Source organism: Hyla sarda, chromosome 11 (genome assembly GCF_029499605.1).
Source record: "Hyla sarda isolate aHylSar1 chromosome 11, aHylSar1.hap1, whole genome shotgun sequence".
Lineage (NCBI taxonomy): Eukaryota > Metazoa > Chordata > Amphibia > Anura > Hylidae > Hyla > Hyla sarda.
The window spans coordinates 28,406,528-28,427,401 of NC_079199.1; the positions used below are offsets into that span (position 1 = coordinate 28,406,528).

Below are 20,874 nucleotides of genomic sequence, written 5' to 3' on the forward strand. Positions count from 1 at the left end.
AAAATGCTCCGTAGAGAATACATGTGAACTTAGCGCTAACAAATGCTCCATATGATCAATGGTAACAAACAACTATTTGCATAAATGCGAGCAGTTTTTTCTCGAATCCATAATATATAATACCGTATTTTTTGCCGTATAAGACGCACTTTTTCTTCCCCATGACTGGGGGAAAAAAGTCTGTGCGTCTTATACGGCGAATACACCCCTATCGCGGCGGTCCCTGCGGCCATCGACGGCCGGGACCCGCGGCTAATACAGGACATCACCAACCGCGGTGATGCCCTGTATTAACCCTTCAGACAAGGCGATCAAAGCTGACCGCCGCGTCTGAAGGGAAAGTGACACTAACCCGGCTGTTCAGTCGGGCTGTTCGGGACCGCCGCGATGTCACCGCGGTGGTCCCGAACAGCCTGACTGAATAGCCGGGTTAGTGCTTACAGGACACCGGGAGGGACCTTACCTGCCTCCTCGGTGTCTTCTCCGTTCAGGGATCCCCTGTATGGCCGGCGCTCTCCTTCCTCGTCATCACGTCGTCGCTTACGTGCGTCGCCGTGCGTAACGACGTGATGGCGGCGACGGAGAGCGAGGATAACCGGCCGGCAGCAGAGACGTTCCGGAGCGACGGGGACGCGGCGACAGCGATGGAGCGACATCCAGGGCAGCGGTGACGGGTCCGGAGCGGCGGGGACACGTGAGTATTACCTCCTATGCAGTGGTCTTCAATCTGCGGACCTCCAGATGTTGCAAAACTACAACTCCCAGCATGCCCGGACAGCCAGCGGCTGTCCGGGCATGCTGGGAGTTGTAGTTTTGCAACATCTGGAGGTCCGCAGGTTGAAGACCACTATTGGGTTCAAAATCTTTATTTTTTTAGATTTTGCTAATATAAATTGGGTGCGTCTTATACGCCGGTGCGTCCTATAGGGCGGTACTTACCCTGGCTCATTCAGGCTGCAGTCATCTACGTGGGTGTATAAAGTCGTCCAGTTCTGGCCATCCTTGGAAACTTGGAAGACCCAGTTCCGAAGGGCAGAACGACCATAACCACGGGCATGTCGCAAAGTGTAGGCGGATGGTACAATCCACAAGCCAAGATCAATGGCGAACCATGCACTCTTGTCATCGTTCGTATGGCAGTTTAGGGCGGAACTATCACGACTCAAGATGTCTTCAAGCCGTCCATATGGCAGGTTCCGACCTTCGGATGATGTTACTACCACTAAGCCGTATGCAGCTGGGTTCACCCATTCGTAGGCTGTTCTGAAATACCAAGATAGCAAACAAGTCAAACTACAATAGATATTTCATAAATACACATAAAAAAAAAGTACAAAGACAATTGTGACACAACAAAATCAGTGCCTACGTATTACTGTACATTTAGACATGTTTTCACGACAGATATAGCTTACAGTACATAAATAAATACTAAATAGATCACATTATACATATTTTTATTTGGATAAAAGTGATAAGGAGTATTCCAGCATTTAAAAACCTTACCCTTACGGTAGTGTTTTCTGATCAGTTTGTCTCCAGCTGGTGCAAAACTACAACTCTCAGCATGCATGGACAGCTAAATGCTGTCCAGGCATGCTAGGAGTTGTAGTTTTGAAACAGATGAAGGCACATTGGTTGGGAAACACTGCCTTAGGAGATTAGTCTCATCTCCAAAATGCTTAGGTATTTCCATCCGCCTTCAAACAATGCATGGAGGGCGTGCTGACCCCTTGCTCCATGCACTGAGGAGATTTAGGTTGTTCTGCAGGCAGATCACATGTGTATAGGGGATAGGAAAATAGTTGGGATACCCCTTTAAACTGTGCACGCTAATGCGTAATGCACACGATACCCGAAACCCAACACGGGAACTCGGAACTTGCATTAATGACTTACTTTGCATTTGTTCCAATCCAATACATGATTCCATTGTCATCAAAGTCATGCTGGTGTCGGAATATGCAACTCTGCCCTTCGCGCAGCTTGCGCACAAACACAAAGGACGATCGATCAAAGTCGTACCACTGTTTGGCCACCTGGAAAGGTCACAAGAAAAACCTACATAAACCGGTGTATTTAATACAGGATTGCTGAGCAGATGAAAGGCGATTCTTAGCCATAGTTAATGGAGGGGATGGGGGGGGGGGGTAAATCTTATTTAATTATTCATGCACAGATAGTTTAAAAGAAGGGAAACAATTTACACGTTCAAAAATAAATAATAATAATAATAGTTCCTGTTGGAATTAAATCCATGTATTTCATAAATCCCCTCCATGACTATTGTTCATTTTGCCCTCAGAAAGATGAGGAAAGAATGACAGTGTGTGTCTCCAGATCAGTTTTTACCCAACCAGGGGGCCTCCAGCTGTTGCAAAACTACAACTCCCAGCATGCCCGGACAGCCTTTGGCTGTCCGGGCATGCTGGAGGTTGTAGTTATGCAACAGCTGGAGGCCCCCTGGTTGGAAAACACTGCTCTAGATGATCATAGATTCCCTCATACTACAGAGCCCAGCCAATGAATCCAGAGAGCTACCTCCTATACCTACATACATAAAATCCATTAGTGTAACCCTCTATGGGCTTCTTATTGATAATCCATTTAAGATCATCATGATAGTTGCAATTTAAAGCCTCTTAAGTTTTTAAGTGTCCTCCATTAATTGTTTTAACCAACCATTTTAAGCAAGTACTGCTCTAGGGACTCCACAGTTGCCAGCGGCTCCATCTTCAGCATGCGACCAGTGCGGTCAATAAGAGACGTCTCTCCAGGGGCACGCTCCAGTCGAAACCGAAGCCTCCGAGTGAGTATCTAAAATAAAGTAACCAACATGAGCATTTCACAAAATATCGTCTTAATGAGTAAGCGTTTATCATTGACTTACATAGATGCTTCTTTAACTTACTACTATGTGGTCCATATTTGTGCTCTTAAAAAGAATGAGCTGTATCTGTAAGGTTTGGTTTTCCTGCTAGCAATGTGCTGCTCAAGCTTAGAGCAAAAAAACACCATAAGATTAAATCCCTCCAGCCTCCTGTTCCAGCACAGTATGAAATACCAGTTATTCTGCCCTTCATTAACCGTGAGCCATAAATGCAGTATATGAAACGAAGCGTGCACTTACCACAGTCCCTCCCAAAATGTTTAGCTCTTACTTTTATGTATAACAAGAAATAATGCCCAGTAACATGGCTTCTTTATTACATACCAAATATAAATATACAGAGCAAAAACACCAACACGTTTCAAGTCTTAATGATCATGGCCAGAACGCATTGCAGTAATTGCTCAGTATATTTATATTTGGGATTTAACCCCCAGAGGACCCAGGGTCAATGTATGCCCTGTGCCCACTCCCAATCTATAAAGCACACTCAGAAGCTTAGGCTCCTTTCACACTATAAATTCATCCGTTTTAAAGATCCGTTATGAAAACCCTTAAACGGCCGTTACAAAATCCCATTATAGTCTATGGGATTTTTTAATTACCCGTTTTAACCAGTCATAGCCCGTTATTAAAGGGGTATTCCAGGCAAAAACTTTTTTTTATATATATCAACTGGCTCCGGAAAGTTAAACAGATTTGTAAATTACTTCTATTAAAAAATCTTAATCCTTCCAATAGTTATTAGCTTCTGAAGTTTTCTGTCTAAGTGCTCAATGATGATGTCACGTCCCGGGAGCTGTGCATGATGGGAAAATATCCCCATAGGAACTGCACAGCTCCCGGGACGTGAGTCATCAGAAAGCAGTTAGACAGAAAATAGCAACTCAAATTCAGAAGCTAATAACTATTGGAAGGATTAAGATTTTTTAATAGAAGTAATTTATAAATCTGGTTAACTTTCCGTAGCCAGTTGATATATAAAAAAAAAAAAGTTTTGGCCTGGAATACCCCTTTAAAAATGAACGTTATTTTGTGACAGGAGAAAGTAACGGGAGAAATAGTGCATGCACTATTTCTTCAGTTCTTTCTCCCGTCACAAAATAACGTCCGTTATTAATAACTAGTTATGACGGGTTAAAACGGGTAATTAAAAAATCCCATAGACTAGAATGGGATTTTGTAACGGCCTTTTAAGGGTTTTCATAACGAAACAGACGGCTCTTTAAAACGAATGAATTTTATAGTGTGAAAGGAGCCTAAGCTCGCCTAGTATGGGATACCATGGCTAAACGGGCAATGTCCGGCATTAACCCTTTAGACGCCACAATCAAAATTGTTTGAGGCATCTGAAAGCGCTGAATTTAGGTTGCCAATAGCGCAGTGGAGCTGATCAAAACAACTATGGCAAAAATCACATCCTTTCTTATTGTATCACTGTGGAAGAGTGAATGAGAGTCTGCGCAACAAGTGGCATGGGTGAGGATTTGAGATGTTGTCTCAGGTATTATTTATATGTATGACCCTTCAATTTACAATTAGAATTCCTATAATCATCATTTACCTGAAGGTTGTAATTCGATCCTGGTGTATCATACAGATAAAGTGGCAGCCTTTCTATTGATTCAAGCACTGCAATCAGTTTTCTGACCAAAGCAATTGCTGGTCGACTAAAGAAACAGAAAATAAATGTATACATTAAAAACGCATAAATATATAAATAAATATATATATACACATACATACACACACACTTATTTTTATTATTTTCTACAGGAGTATTATAATATAAAGTTAAGCTTAGAGTAACACATTTGCTCACAGCTGCATTATGGAATTATTTTAGCTTAACACACAAAAGATTAAGAATTGCCGCTGGTTTACTACCCCCAACCAGATGTCAGGAAGAAGTGGGACACACGTTGAAGGTAGTATCAACTCCAAGATTAAACTAAGTTTGTTTGCAGTCTATAACCATGGAGAAATAGATCTGCTAAGGGGCTGTATACACCAAACGGCTGGATAGGTTTAATGAAAGGGGTACTCCACTTGAAAACAAAAATCTTAATCCTTCCAGTACCAATCAGCTGCTGTATGCTCCACAGGAAGTTCTTTTCTTTTTGAATTTATTTTCTGTCTGACCACAGTGCTCTCTGCTGACCCCTCTGTCTGTATCAGGAACTGTTCAGAGCAGGAGATGTTTGCTATGGGGATTTGCTACTGCTCTGGACAGTTCCTGAAATGGACAGAGGTGTCAGCAGAGACCACTGTGAACAGACAGAAAAGAAATTCAAAAAGAAAAGAAATTCCTGTGGAGCATACAGAAGCTGAAAAGTACTGGAAGGATAAATATTTTTTTAATAGAAGTAATTTACAAATCAGTTTAACTTTCCAGTTGATTTAAAAAAAAATGTTTTGCACCAGAGTACCCCTTTACAGCTACTGTATCTGAAACGTTGCTTCATTTTACTGAAATACCTTTTAACAAAACTGACAGCATATTTTTAATCTAGCCCATCAATATTAGGTCGGTGGGCATCCATGTCCTGACCCCACCCCCTGCGATCAGTACTATTAATAGCAGCAGTGCAAGGTACTGTAAAAAGGAGATTTTTTTTGTACTCACCGTAAAATCTTTCTCGTAGCCTTTATTGGGGACACCTAACTGATGGGCGCTGACACTAGGAAAAAGAAAAAAGTTGGCTCCTCCCTGGCAGGATATACCCGCCCACCTGCAGTGAGGTAACCAGTTTTGTCACAAAGCAGTAGGAGAAGCCAACGAGGAATTAAGTCCGAAGGACCCTAGAGAGGAATCCCGGAGAACCCAAGAAACAGAAGAAGAAATAGGTGGGTGCGGTGTCCCCCAATGAAGGCTACGAGAAAGATCTCCTTTTCTTGGTCGCTCTTCATTGGGGGACACCTAACTGATGGGAAAAAAACAACCACCAGCGAAAAAGGGAGACAATCCCAAGACTGAACTCACATGTCCGCAAGGCCTGCGGACGAGCCCCCAGGTTGGAGACACACTAGGCCCAGAATAAAGAGCTCCTGGAAGAACTCCCGGCCAAAGAGAAGGACCAGGACCCAAGGAAGGGACAGTCCTCTGTAGAGACCCAAGGCACCCAGGTCATATAGAGAGACAAGAAACCACAGGAAAAGGGGGAACCGATGTCCGCGAAAAACTCTTCTGGCGAAAAAACTGACAGAAGAAGAGAAGGAGTGCAGAACAGAAATACTGCCCAGACAAATGGATCGCGAAGGAGTCGGGGCGTGGGCCGCTACAAATGTATAAGAACTGAACCATCACCAAGGCTCAAGGAATCGTAGAGCCGCCTGAAAAGAAGGCACCCGCAGCATCACAGGACAGAGTCCAAATCAAGGCGACCAACAGTGATAGATCAGAGTGGTCCGAGTAGACCAGAGCAGCCTCAAGAAAAATCCCGTCAGAACGGGAATGGAGGGAGAACCAATGAGAGCCCAGCTTGGACTCCCAGGGACTGGGCATAGGAAGGAGCACTCCAGACGACTCTGGTGTCAATGTAGCACGAGTGACAGAGACAAAAGGGTAAGAAGGACTTACCCCCTTCCAGGGAGAGTACTAGGCTGTGATAATGGACGGAAAGCCCACAAGCCTAGACAGCAAAATCCACTGTTGAATGCATCTTAGCAAAAACCAAATAGTCCCTTTAGGAGGGAAAAAACAAGGAAGGTCAAGACGACAACGCAAGTACAGACCTACAACAAGCACCCTGATCCCCGCACCCCAAGTGAAAGGGGAATTGGCAAGCGCACTAGGCGCAGAAGCAGCAGGGAAATGCAAATACTGGGTGGATGAAGCCCCCAGGCTCCAGCGGCAACCTTTGCCACCTGGAGGAGCCACCGTGCGATCCAAGAGAGATCGGAGGCCCCTTTTCCGAAGCCGGCCAAAAAATACAAGACCTGTTGAGGGTTAATCCAGATAGTGACGAGGAGGCGCCAGAGTCACCCTGGACAGAGACCCCGTAAAGGAACACCCGGAAGCACAAGGAGGGGCTGCACCGACAGGCGCCCCAGCAGGCACCATGTCAGAAACAGAGGTGTTCAACCGCCACGGAACTGTGGATACAAAATCACCTGAAACCCCTGGGTGCATTCACCGAGCAGAGGAAAGGTGTCTCTACTCCTACAAAGCGGTTCTAGCATATATAGGAATACAGACATGAGGAACCCACGACAACAGTGGTGTACCCAGACTGCAGACACGGTGAAACGCAGACATCCAAAGGACCAGCAGGAAGGGAGGTATGCTCACAGCAGACCAACAGTGCAACGTAAGAAAGGAGAACAGAGCGACGCTGTTGTTGCTGCAAAAAGGCCCTGGAATCCCCAGACAAAAACCCCAACCCCCATCTCCTAATGGTGCCAAACACCAAGGCTGCAGTCGTAGCCTCAGGAGATGAAGAATGGATGTGGAGCAGGAAAAAGGCCGACCCAAAAGGCTGACAGTGTGTGACCTATAGAAAGTAAGGGTCCTAAGAAAACACACGCACATACTCTGCGGGACTGCACCTGGGAGAGAAACACCGGACTACAGCTGCAGTGGCAGCCGAATGTGGGAGGTGACCGGGTGGATTATAAACACCAAGCAGACACAGACTGGCCATGAGGCAAAGAGACCGTGGCCACGTCTGGTTCCGCACACGGAGACGCACAGTGGAGAGAGATACCAGCCTGTAGACAGAGTAGCAGGCAAACCTGTAACTAGTATGTGGTGCAGTCCATAAGGCACATGGGCAACTCAGAGACTCACAAGAAAAACTACTATGGAAGTGATGAACTACCGTCCACAGGGTGACAGCGCATGGTGGATGACCCAAAGTAGCAGTCTGGCTGAGCAAGGAAACCCCCCAGGCGTTCGTGAAAAGGGAATAGCCAGACGGGAAATAACTGAGCACCTACGACAAAGGTGGAAGGGCGGGGAGGCCAAGAAACCCCGCCCCACGGAGATAAAGGGAAGCAGAAGGACCGTGGAACGCATCCCTGACATCCCGTATAGTGTCCGTGGAAAACGCTGGGTCAGTTCCACGTACAACAGTGGGGCAGTGGGACACTAGCCGCAAAAAAACATCCGCCGTGTGACAGTCGGCAGAAGAAAATATGCAGACAACTGTCTGGCTTACTGGTATGAGTGCAAAGTAAAACAATGATGCAACCCATCGGCACTTCACCTTTAGCAATGAGGTACCAGAACTCAAGCTGCAGATACATAAGATGTCTGAAGTTTGACAGACTGTGTAGGCAACCAAGCAGATCACTGTCTGGCCAACCGGCATGGATCCACAGAAGACAACTGTTCATACTCTCGGCACTTCGCTGAGTAGTGAGGAACCAGAACCCCAGGCACAGATACATCAGCCATCTGATGCATGACAGGTGGCGTATGCAACCCTGCAGACCACTGTCAGACTTACTGCCATGGATTCACCGAAGACAAATATTCATCCCATCGGTACCTTACCCAGTAGAGAGGGACTGGAACACCAGCCGCAGACATATCAGCCGGTTGATGTATGACAGGTGGTGTAGATAACTATGCAGGCCACTGACTGGCCTACTGGCATGGATCCACAGAAAACAACCATTCATACCATCGGCACCCCTCTCAGTAGTGAGGAACCGGAACTCCAGTCGCAGATGCATCAGCCTTGAATTGTGTGACCGCCGATGTAGGAAACCATGCAGACTACAGTCTGGCTTACTGGAATGGGTCCGTAGAAGACTTCGTAACAAGCTTCAGGGTCCTTAAGACACATCGGGTCAGTTCTCCATGTACCGCACCCAGCAGTGGGGTATCGGAACCGCAGCCAGAGACACCTCAGCCGTGAGATAAACGGCAGAGGAAACATGCAGACCACCGTCTGGCTTACTGGTATGGGTTCGGAAGGCACATCGGGTCAGTTCTCCATATACCGCACTCAGCAGTGGGGTATCGGAATTGCAGCCACAGACACCTCAGACGTGAGACGTGTGATAAACGGCCGAGGAAACCATGCAGACCACTGTCTGGCTTACTGGTATGGGTCCTGAAGACACATTGGTCAGTTCTCCATATACCGCACCCAGCAGTGGGGTATCGGAACTGCAGCAACAGATACATCAGCCGTGTGACAGGCGGCAGAGGAAACCATACAGACCACTGTCCGGCCAACAGGTATGGGCGAGTCATTCCATCGGACACCTCGCAGAGAGGTACCGGACGGCCAGCCGCAGAAACTTCAGCTGCTAGATGCGTGACTCTAGGTACCCAGGACTGCAGGCAGGAAACTTAAAACAAATATATTCACTGTATCAGCCCTGGAATTAAACCCACACCAGGGTCTCCCATCCACAATACTTCCAGGACCCTGCTGTTTAACTTTCTACCCCATTTGCCACAAGATTTCCATAGACAACAATGGGTCCATTTGCAAGGATTGGCGCCAGACTACACTAAATCGTCTGAAAGGCTGCAGTTTTATTTTTATTTTTTTAAATGACAGTGCAGCCACTATCACTATGTCCAGTGGGGACTAACTCCCGCAATCAATTCTCCTCAGAAGAGGAAGAACAGACAGCTGGCAGCCTCAGGAGTGGCAGCGGCACGGAGCAGCACGCTTAGAAGCGTCTGCTAAGCCGCATAGCTCCGAGGCCAATAGAGGCAGAAAGAAGCCCGGACAGGAGAAGCTCCCGTCGGGCCGCAGCTTCAGGAGGCCGGTGTGCAAAACGGCGCCGCCTCCCGAAAGGTAGAGGAGGCGGAGCTAAACCCCGCTGGCAGCGCATAGTTCCGGGGCTAAGAGAACAGAAAAAATTGCCCGGACAAGAGGAGCTCCTGCCGGGCCGCAGCCTCGGGAGGCCGGTGTGCAAAGCGGTGGCGCCTCCCGAAAAGGTGGAGGGGGCGGAGCTAAACTCCACTGGCCCCGCATAGCTCTGAAGCGAAAGAGAAAGCAGCCCGGACAGGAGAAGCTCCCACCGGGCCGCAGCTTCGGGAGGCTGGCGGAGCTGCTCCAAGTACAAAGCGGCGCTACCTCCCGAAAAGGGTGGCGGGGGCAGGGCTAAACTCCGCTGGTGGCACACAAGATAAGGCCGCGAGGGAAGCACCCGTGGGCCGAAAGAAGCAGAGGAGCGCGCGAACCTGGAGGGGTGGCGCTGCTTGACCCCTCTGTTCGTGCGCTGGCTCAGGGGGAAGCGGCAGAAACCGCCATAACCCCCGGAGCACGCGCTGGCAGGGAAGAAGAAGGGCAGAGCTATGTTCCGCCATGACCCCATCCCTCAGCTCGCAGCCTGCAGAAATGAGCAGGGAAGTGAAAAGTACCTTTACACCTGCCGGAAGAAGCCGCAGCCCCGGCGGCTGTCCTAGTAAAAACACAGCCCCCACACATAAGGACCCCAATAAAGAACCGAGTCCCTTTATAGGAAGGGGGGGGGGTACATACTTACCTGAAGACGTCAGTTCCTTATACTCACCCTCAGGCGTCTTCAACCAGCATATTGTCACGCTGCATCATACCAGGCTACATGTTAGCGGGGCGAGCAGGGGCAGTGGGGGACCCGGACCCAGGGTACAACCTCCAGGCGCTGGCCGTTGGCAGGAAGGGGTTGACGGTGCATCCATCAATGTCCCGTGCCCCTTAGCCACATAGGGGGAAACAGGCAGCGCCATGCTCCTGTCGCCCCACCTGAAAAAAGGAAAATAAAAGGGAGTAAAGAAATCTAATTTACAGCCCTTACTATAAAATAATAAAAAGTCCAGGTCTGGAGAGAACCAGACCGTGTCCACCTCCTAGCTGACACTAGATAAAACTGGTTACTTCACAGCAGGTGGGCAGGTATATCCTGCCAGGGAGGAGCAGACTTTTCTTTTTCCTAGTGTCAGCGCCTCCTAGTGGCAAGAGCATATATCCATCAGTTAGGTGTCCCCCAATGAAGAGCGACCGATAAATGGTCCAGTTCACTGAAATAGGACTCTACACAACACTAACTTTCACAGATGCTATCAATAGTGCGGCGATACAGGGTGGCACAGAGGTAAACGCTGAAGAGGCTGCAAAGCTTAAACAAGCACCACAGCTGATCATGAAGGTGCCAAGAGTCAGATCCTCATTGATCTTACAATGACTTACTACCTTATTAGGATAATTCAAGGTTTTGACACCTGAAATTATTTACTTACTTTTCATCATCCTCATTTTCACTAAATGCAGTTTTAAAGACGTTCAACCTCTCAACCAACTGTCCGCAATCCTGCTTCAGATCAAAATCTTCACTCTAAGGAGGACAAAAAAGTTACTTAAAACAACATAACCCATGTTTTAGCAGCTTGCTGCCCTGTTTCTATTAAAATAAACATGGACTCAACATTTACATTAACCCCTTAAGGGCCGAGCGTTTTTCCACTTTCGTTTTTTCCTCCTTACTTTTTAAAAATTATAACCCTTATAATTTTGCACCTAAAAATCCATATGCTGGCTTATTTTTTGCGCCACCAATTCTACATTGTAATGCCAGTCATTTTACCCAAAAATCTACGGCGAAACAAAAAAAAAAAATTTTTTTATTGTGAGACAAAATTGAAGAGAAAAAACACCATTTTGCAACTTTTGGGGGCTTCCATTTCTACGCAGTACATTTTTCGGTAACAATGACACGCTCTTTATTCTGTAGGGCCATACAATAAATTTTTATAGGTTTGATTTTGTCTTCTGGAAAAAAATCCTAAATTACAATTAATTTGTTTAACCCCCTTAACGACCAAGGACGTAAATGTACGCCCTGGTTTGGCTTCCCGCACCTGGACGTACATTTAAGTCCTGTGTATGACCGCGAGCATCGGAAGGGTGCTCGCGTCATACACGGCAGGTTCCGGCTGCTAGCAGCAGCCGGGGACCCGCCCGTAATGGCCGACATCCGCGATCGCGTGGATGTCCGCCATTAACCCCTCTGATGCCGTGATCAATACAGATTGCAGCATTGCAGCACTTTGGATGATCGGATCGCCCGCAGTGCTGCCGCGGGGATACGATCATCCTGCATGACAGCCGGAGGTCCCCTTACCTAGCTCCGGCCGTCTCCCGGGGTCTTCTGCTCTGGTCTGCTATCGAGCAGAAGATCACCGATAATACTGAGCAGTGCTGTGTCCTATACATAGCACTACACAGTATTAGCAATCAAATGATTACTATAGATAGTCCCCTATGGGGACATAAAAAGTGTTAAAAAAAAAAGTTGAAAAAAGTAAAAATAAAAAGTAAAAAATAAAAAGTGAAAAATACCCTCCCCCCAATAAAAATGAAAATTGTCAGTTTTTCCCATTTTACCCCCAAAAAGCGTAATTTTTTTTTTTTTTAAAGAAACATATTTGGTATCGCTGCGTGTGTAAATGTCCGAACTATCAAAATATAATGTTAATGATCCCGTACGGTGAATGGCGTAAACGTTAAAAAATTGAAAAACTTTAAATGATGCTTTTTTTGTCACATTTTATTTAAAAAAAAATAATAAAAAATGATCTAAAAGTTTTATATATGCAAATGTGGTATCTAAAAAAAAGTACAGATGACGGCGCAAAAAATGAGCCCTCATACCGCCCTATATACGGAAAAATGAAAAAGTTATAGGTGGTCAAAATAGGGGGATTTTAGATTACTGATTTTGGACAAAAAGTTTTAGATTTTTTTTTAAGCGGTACAAAAATATAAAGGTATCTAGCCATGGGTATCATTTTAATCGTATTGACCCACAGAATAAAGAACACGTCATTTTTACCATAAAGTGTACAGTGTGAAAACAAAACCCTCCAAAATTTGCAAAATTTTGGTTTTCATAAAAATTTCATCCCTAAAAAATTTTTGGGGGGGGTTCGCCGTACATTTTATGGTAAAATGAGAGGTTTCATTACAAAGTACAATTGGTCATGCAAAAAACAAGCCCTTATATGGGTCTGTACATGGAAATATAAAGGCGTTATGGATTTTAGAAGGCGAGGAGGAAAAAACGAAAACGCAAAAATAAAATTGGCCTGGTCCTTGAGGTGAAAATGGGCTTGGTCATTAAGGGGTTAAAATTGTCATTTTCTGACCTCTAAAAATTTTATTTATTTTTTCCCACGTACAGGGCTAATTTTTTGTGGTGTGATCTGAAGTTTTTATCTGTACCATTTTTGTATTGATCGGACTTTTTGATCGCTTTTTATTCATTTTTTCATGATATAAAAAGTGACCAAAAATACGCTATTTTGGACTTTGGAATTTTTTTGTGCGTACGCCATTGACTGTGCGGTTTAATTAACTATATATTTTTATAGTTCGGACATTTACGCATGTGGCGATACCACATATGTTTATTTTTATTTTGGTTACATATTTTTTATATGGAATTTGGGAAAAGGGGGATGATTTAAATTTCTAATAAGGAAGGGGTTAATGGGTGTTTTTTTTTTTATTTATTTTTATTTTTTTTACACTTTTAGCCCCCTTAGGAGAAATCATTAGATTCCTCATACAGATCAACGTTGATCTGTGTGCTCTGCGCTCGATTGATAAAGCCTGGTCCTGCCAGGCTTTATCATTGTCAGACCCGCAGCAGCCACAGGACATGAGGTAAGCCCCTCCGGCTACCTCAGCAGTGGATCACCCCCCTCCACCCCCCGGCAATCCCAGTGGATCGACCCCACTGGACCACCAAGGATGGTTTAAATGTCCCTTTAGACATCACTGTAGACTTTGACAGCGGCGATCTAAAGGGTTAATAGCCGGCCACGGCAATCACCTCATGTTGGCTATTAACGCCGGCCCCCAGCTACAAGAATCAGCTGAGGGACGGCCGTTATGGCGCAGGCTCGAGTCAGGAGCCTGCGCCATACAACCGCTGCCGTCTCAGGACGAGCCGGCTAGTCCTTAGATGGCAACCGGTTAAAAGAGATCAGCCGGCATTCGAAGTAAATAGGTACATCCCTAAGTCCCTCAGCATATCCCTAGACCAGTGTTTTCCAGCCAGGGTGCCTCCAGCCGTTGCAAAACTACAACTCCCAGCATGCCCGGACAGCCGTTGGCTGTCCGGGCATGCTGGGAGTTGTAGTTTTGAAACAGCTGGAGGCACCCTGGTTTGGAAACACTGCCCTAGACATTACTAGACAGAGGCCAAGTGGAAAACACACAACAACTAAGAACAGATCAGTCTCACCCATACACTGTTCATTCAATTTGTGGTCTGCACTACTTCTATAGCATCAGTCTAAATACATTAGTGACACAACGTATGCTGACCAAAACCAACGATACGTTTTTAAGAGAATTTGGAAATACGTACATTGTTCAGCACAGTGAGCAGAGCCTGTACTAGACCACTGCTGCACATTTCATAAGGAGATATGGTAGTTTCATCCTTCAGCAGCACTATTAGGTTTTCCAGGGCTGTCTTCATTAGATCCCTCCATGTATTCTCACCTTCAATAAACTGAAACAGATATAGGGGGGGGGGGGGGGAAGTCATCCTCCAATCTCTATAAAGGTAAGGTCATGCATGGTAGGAGTTTTAAATCAAAATTGTATGTAATAGCATGCAGATTTTTTTTGCTCATTTTGCCTGGGATGTCACCTACCACTCCGGTGGCAAACTATTCCGGTGGCAAACTATTTTTTTCAAATCAACTGATGCCAGAAATTTACACAGATTTGTAAATTACTTCTCTTAAAAACCCTTAATCCTTCCAGGACGTATCAGCTGCTGTATACTCCACAGGAAGTTGAGTAGTTCTTTTCTGTCTGACCACAGTGCTCTCTGCTGACACCTCTGTCCATGTCAGGAACTGTCCAGAGCAGGAGAGGTTTTCTATGGGGATTTGCTCCTACTCTGGACAGTTCCTGCCATGGACAGAAGTGTCAGCAGAGAGCACTGTGGGTCAAACAGAAAAGAACTCAACATCCTCTGGAGCATACTGCAGCTGATAAGTACTGGAAGGATTAAGATTGTTCACAGAAGTAATTTACAAATCTGTTTAACTTTCTGGAGCCAGTTGAAATGAAAAAAAAAATTTGTTTTCTACCAGAGTACCTCTTTAAATCTGTTGCAAAACCTAAAATTTGCATGTGATTTGTCTGCAGTTATACGTTTTGTTTTGGTATCTACACTGCAAATCCTCAAAAAATCATAATGTGTGGATGAGGCCTAAAGGTTACAGAAGACTGAAAATACTAGTCGCAGACCAGTCAACAAAATGGTACGTTATACGTAACTGTAGATTTGTACAGACCTGTCTGTTTGTGTGAAGTTCCCAAGACGATTCCAACTGTGTGGCGATATTCCGGAGAGTAACCACCACACCGCGCGGCATGCTTTCCACCGCTTTAAAGTGGTCATCATACAAGTCTCTCGCCATTGTGCGTACCTGTAATAAAGAGTCAGGAGCTTTCAGGATTCTGGGCTGTATTTAGACCAGGGTTTTCCAAACTGAGTGTCTCCAGCTGTTGCAAAACTATAACTTCCAGAATGCCCGGACAGCCAAAGGCTGTCCGGGCATACTGGGAGTTGTAGTTTTGCAACAGCGAGAGAGACACAATTTTGAAAACATTGATTTAGACAGATACACACAACTAATTGATTACATACCTTCTGCTTTGTTTTCTCTAACTTGGACTTGAGCTTTCTACCTCTCTTTCCTGTCCAGCCAGTAACAAACTCTGAACCTGCAACCGCAATGGTTTTGATAAGGTAAAATTTTATAAACAGTCCAGGGAAAAACAAAAGCTAAGCTCCTATTGCCCAGTTTTTTTTTTTTGTTTATGTCAAATGTGCCCTTGACTGACAATAAGCAGAGCTCTTAAAGTTGAGGAATTAAAACCCAAAACATAAGGATTGATACCTTTCATAAGTAGTTCTAATCTGTATTTACACAAAACACCTTCTAGAGCAAGACATTCAATTAATAGAAATCCTCAGCTGTATATTGAGATGGTAGAGTTTTATAAAACAGGCAAGTATAGACAACACTGACTCCATGTATAAAATGAGCAAGAAATAGAATACCCTAATACTAATTTCATGCACAATGTATGCTACCTGTAACATTTATTCTGTTTTGTTTCTTCTTTTGGCAGCTGCAGGTCAAAGGGGTTATCCAAGATTATAAATATAAATATATATATATATATATATATATATATATATATATATATATATATATACACATACATACACATATATATACACAAAAAGCAAAAGCACACAAAAAAAATGAAAGAATATAAAGTAAGGTGCAGGCAACCTGTTAAAGGATCAAGTCCAACAATCCATCCAAAGATTAAAAAAAAAAAAAAAAGAAGATCAGGGCAGCACTCCAATAACGTGAAAAAAGTTAATTTATTCCATCAAAGCAATGTGCAAAAACAGCAGCGACGTTTCGATCCTCTCCAGGATCTTTTTCAAGCTGAAACGTCGCTGCTGTATTTGCACTTTGCTTTGATGGAATAAATTCCCTTTTTTCACGTTATTGGAGTGCTGCCCAGATCTTTTTATATACTGCTAGCAAAAAGATAGATAAAACATGAGTATATAGATACAACATGAGAAGCTATTCAGCTATAGTGCAGTAAATGTAAGTATAAAATTGTGAAGTAATGAAATAGTGACGTACTTCGCTTGCAATTTGGCGGCCAAATAGCTTGGACCGTCCCACCACGGTAAGGTGACCTCCTTTTGGGGCGGACCCTACACTATGAATATGCCTCTGTGTGAATAGATCAGCAGGCATTGCATCCAAGGCACCTTATATACACCTGATAGAGGTTGGTAGGGTGCAAGAGCCAACATGGAGGTAGCCACTCCCCCGTATATGTAAAACAACCAAAGGATGAGTTGGCCAGCTCTATTGATGCCAAACTATTATATGGACCTGGCTTACAGGTGCAGGCTGCAGGAATCAATGGTGCTGGCCAACTCATCCTTTGTGTATATGTGTGTGTGTGTATAGATAATTATATTATATATATTACACATATCTAAATATTACACACATACATATATATATATATATATATATATATATATATATATTTATTTTACACACACACACATATATATATATATATATATATATATATATATATATATATATATATATTTTTTTTTTTTTTTATATATATATAATATATAAGTAGTGTGTCAATTTGCTTATATTACCAATATGGGGTGTATTGTAGTCTTTTTTTTGTATGTTCATGTTTCTGGGGGTTCTGCGATGTTGTGCACTAGGGATTGCTGCTGTTTTGAGCCTTTCCTGGGATCCTATGAGGCTCAAGACAACAGCTGATCACATGGGGGCTTGACTTCTTCTCGTATTTCCTAAAAAGCCAGCCCCCAGATGATGTGTGATGTCCTGCTGTAAGTGCAGCCGTTCTTGCGCAAAATGCAGACTGTGCAAAGATCAAATCACAGCGGGGGACACATTCAACCCAGGTACGGCGGCACGTAAAGCTGGACAACACACATCATCAGGGGGCTGGATTATCAGACAAGACGAGAAGAAGTCAAGCCCTCTGTGATCAGCTGTTGTCTTCAGCCACACAGGATCCCAGGAAAGGCTCAAGACGATAGCAATCCCCAGCGCATTAGATCGCAGAACCTCCAGAAGCATGAACATCCTAAAAAAGGGCACAGTACACCCTATACAGGTAATATAAGCAAATTGACACATTACCTAACATCAGCAGCACATAGATTAAAAGTTTTAAAAAAATCCTGCATAACCCCAATAAAAAGGGGTTTTCCAGGATTGCTTGTAGGATACTATGCACAATTTTTCTTAATTACCTTCATTTTGAATTTAGTGCCTAAATGCCTATGCCTCAACAGAAGCGCTGTCCACCTCACAGCTTGTAGCTGTGAAAAACCAGTCCCCAGGGCAGGACCCAGTGTCATTACCAGTATCACATTACGCTGGGTATCGCACAGGTTAAGGGTTTTGCACAGCTCCAAGCAACAGATAGCGTTGGGGAGAACAATGCTTCCGATGAGGCATGTAGGCACCAAATTCAAAATGAAAGTAATGGAGAAAAATTACGACCATGCATAGTGATGCCTGATCATCTTTAAAGGGGTACTCCGCCCCTAGACATCTTATCCCCTATCCAAAGGATAGGGGATAAGATGTCTGATCGCGGGGGTCCCACTTTTGGGGACCCCTGCAATCTCTTCTGCAGTACCCACTTGTCATCAGCTGCAGGGAGCGTAGATCTCTCCGTGTCTGATGACTCAATACAGGGGCCGGAGTATTGTGGCGTCACACCCCGCCCCCTCAATGCCATTCTATTGGAGAGGACGTGACGTCACGATACTCCAGCCCCTGTATCGTGAGTCATCAGACACTGAGCGAACTTCACTCCGTACAGCTAATCACAGGTGGGTGATGCAGGAGAGATTGTAGGGGTCCCCAGCGGTGGGACCCCCGCGATCAGACATCTTATCCCCTATCCTTTGGATAGGGAATAAGATGTCTAGGGGTAGAGTACCCCTTTAAAGTTTACATCCAATGACAAATGAATAACATTACAAATGTACATATACATAGGACCTGCAAACACAACGGCTGAATTTTGTTAATAAAAATCTAAAAATGTGTTTAACCACAAAATAAAACGCGTTTAAAAAAGAAAATTTAAAAAAAGCCCCTAAAAGGAGTACATAGCTTTTAAAAGTAATAATGCACTTCAAGCTCAGGAAACACTTTGCACATACCCAATGAGGTCTCTGCAGTGAAAGAGTGCTTGGTTCCCCTGTTCGACTCAAACACAAAGCCCGGTAGGTCTTCTTTTAGTATGGTTGCCTGTTGTCCGTCTGAGTTGTGGATAGCAATTTCTCCATCTTTCAAACAAGTAAGGGACCAATTCCCCACAGTCAGTTTACCCGGCCCAGGGACAGATAAAATAGGCTGGCTGGAAGTGGAGGGCTTTACTTGGCCACGAGCTCTCTGTAACTTCTCTAAGAACTCACTCCTGCTTTCTATGTACAGAAAAAGAAAAATGATGCTACACCGTTTGCTATTAACTAAAATTAAGTCACAAATTCAAGGGAAATTTTGCACTTACCTGAGCTATCAGAGCCTCCTTCTGGACTTCCACTAGAATACATAGTTGCAAGTTTTCCATCCAAGATAAAGCGAAACCAGCCATTACTTCCATTGGACAATTCTAATGCTGCCGCATCGCTCCAGATATACAAACAATCCCGTCCTCGAATAACAGACCAGTCCCTCCAGTGATAAGGCCTGCCCTGCTGTAATTCTTTGGCATCTTCCTGTGGTTCATCCTCCTGGACGTAACAACAAAATTAGGCATGCAAATAATGTTTTACATGAAAAAACAAAAAAGGTTCTTGAGATAATCTTAAGAGACTCTCTGTAAACAATTTCATGAGATAGCCCTCTCACCATGACTAACTGCACAACTATTATAACCAAGAGTAACAGAGGTGAACCCTGAAGTATAGCCTACCTATATAGCATTCATATACCCTAACAGTGCATGGGGAAATGGTTGCGTAAATCAGGCCTATTTAATAAAAAAGGAATTTTTTTTTTGTACTCATAGCAAAATCTATTATTGTAGCCTCCATTGGGGACACAAAGACCATGGGTATATGCTCTTGCCACTAGGAGGCGCTGGCACTAGGAAAAAAAAGTCATCTCCTCCCTGGCAGGATATACCCGCCCACTGGAAGTGAGGTAATCAGTTTTGTCACAAAGCATTAGGAGGAGCCAACCAAGAGACAAGTCCAAAGGACCCTAGAAAGGAATCCCGGCGAAACACCCAAGAACCGGAAAAGGCAATCCGGACAAGAATGAAGACATGGGTGGGTGCTGTGTCCCCCAATGAAGGCTATGAGAGAGATTTTATGGTGGGTACAACAAAAATCTCCTTTTCTCGGTCGCTCTTCATTCAGGGACACAGAGACCATGGGACATACCAAAGCAGTCCCTGGGGTGGGAAGAACACCACCAGAGAAAGGGAGTCAACCCCAGCTGGCCGTAAGACTCACGGACGAGACCCTGGGCTAAAAAAGCAACCAAGGCCTGGAACTAAGCGTCCGTCAGTTCCCACTGTCCATGAAGATGGACTAGGATGTCAAGGAAAGGACCGTTCTTAGAAGAGACTCTAAACCACCAGGCCACAGAGAGACAAGAAGGAGAGATGCAGAGACCCGATGAGCCGAACCAACCTGGAAGGAGGTAGGAAACCAACTCCAAGAAGCACAGAACCAGACAGGGGGAGAGCCTGGTTCGGGGGGAAAAAAGGGAAAGGAAACGACAAGAGAACCCCATACAAAGGATCAACCGAAACCAGAGAACCTGGCAAAAAAACACCGGTGAGAGCCGAAGGTGAGTCAATCAAGATGTAGACCAGAAACTTCTGAAAAAGAGAGATGGGAACAGTCTCCGGAGAGGCATAGTGCCGAAGATCCGAACCAAAAAGCTGTATGTGCCAAAAACCACTGTCCCAGGGGCACCGCATGGGCATCTGGGGAGAAGAGAGGACTCAGAGAGGACGCCACACAGGCTGAACAGCGGGAAGAACCATAGCCATGCTGCAGCTGAATAATCGCCCGACTGGAACAACCTGGTAGACAGGCTTGCCGTCCAACCCCGGAGTAACTGGACCCCAAAGGAGGAAACTGAAAGTAAGGAGTAACCTGGAAACCAGGAACAGCGACATGGAACTGGAGACTCTTGAGTCACCGGGAGGTGCCCCACCTGTAGGGGGAGCAAACCCAACAACCGCAAAACGCAGAACAGAACAACCACCCCACAATGGAATTGTGGAGAAGCCAGGGCAGGGGCACTACACGTGCCCGAGACCACAATCCTCATGAAGGCCCGAAGGACAGACCCAGAAAATAAGGTACACCACAGCAGTCTAGGAGAGAGTCCAAAACAAAGATTAATTGGTCTTGGACCCAGAGGTCCGAGCCAACCAGAGCAC

The 20,874-nt window shown here is 45.0% G+C and overlaps 1 protein-coding gene across 3 annotated transcripts in view; it reads right to left on the reverse strand.

Annotated features, from left to right (window-relative positions):
• The window catches only part of HECTD1 (HECT domain E3 ubiquitin protein ligase 1), a 100,202-nt gene that overhangs the window by 32,663 nt on the left and 46,665 nt on the right, over positions 1 to 20,874 (reverse strand). For all 3 annotated transcript variants that reach the window (XM_056546023.1, XM_056546024.1, XM_056546022.1), the window contains exons 13-22: positions 18,985 to 19,207; positions 18,635 to 18,898; positions 15,512 to 15,588; positions 15,156 to 15,290; positions 14,213 to 14,359; positions 11,079 to 11,173; positions 4,455 to 4,560; positions 2,683 to 2,817; positions 1,900 to 2,039; positions 940 to 1,263 (exon numbers count right to left, since the gene is read on the reverse strand). In XM_056546023.1, coding sequence (XP_056401998.1) covers positions 940 to 1,263; positions 1,900 to 2,039; positions 2,683 to 2,817; positions 4,455 to 4,560; positions 11,079 to 11,173; positions 14,213 to 14,359; positions 15,156 to 15,290; positions 15,512 to 15,588; positions 18,635 to 18,898; positions 18,985 to 19,207 — 1,646 coding nt within the window. The remainder of the gene's footprint in view (positions 1 to 939; positions 1,264 to 1,899; positions 2,040 to 2,682; positions 2,818 to 4,454; positions 4,561 to 11,078; positions 11,174 to 14,212; positions 14,360 to 15,155; positions 15,291 to 15,511; positions 15,589 to 18,634; positions 18,899 to 18,984; positions 19,208 to 20,874) is intronic.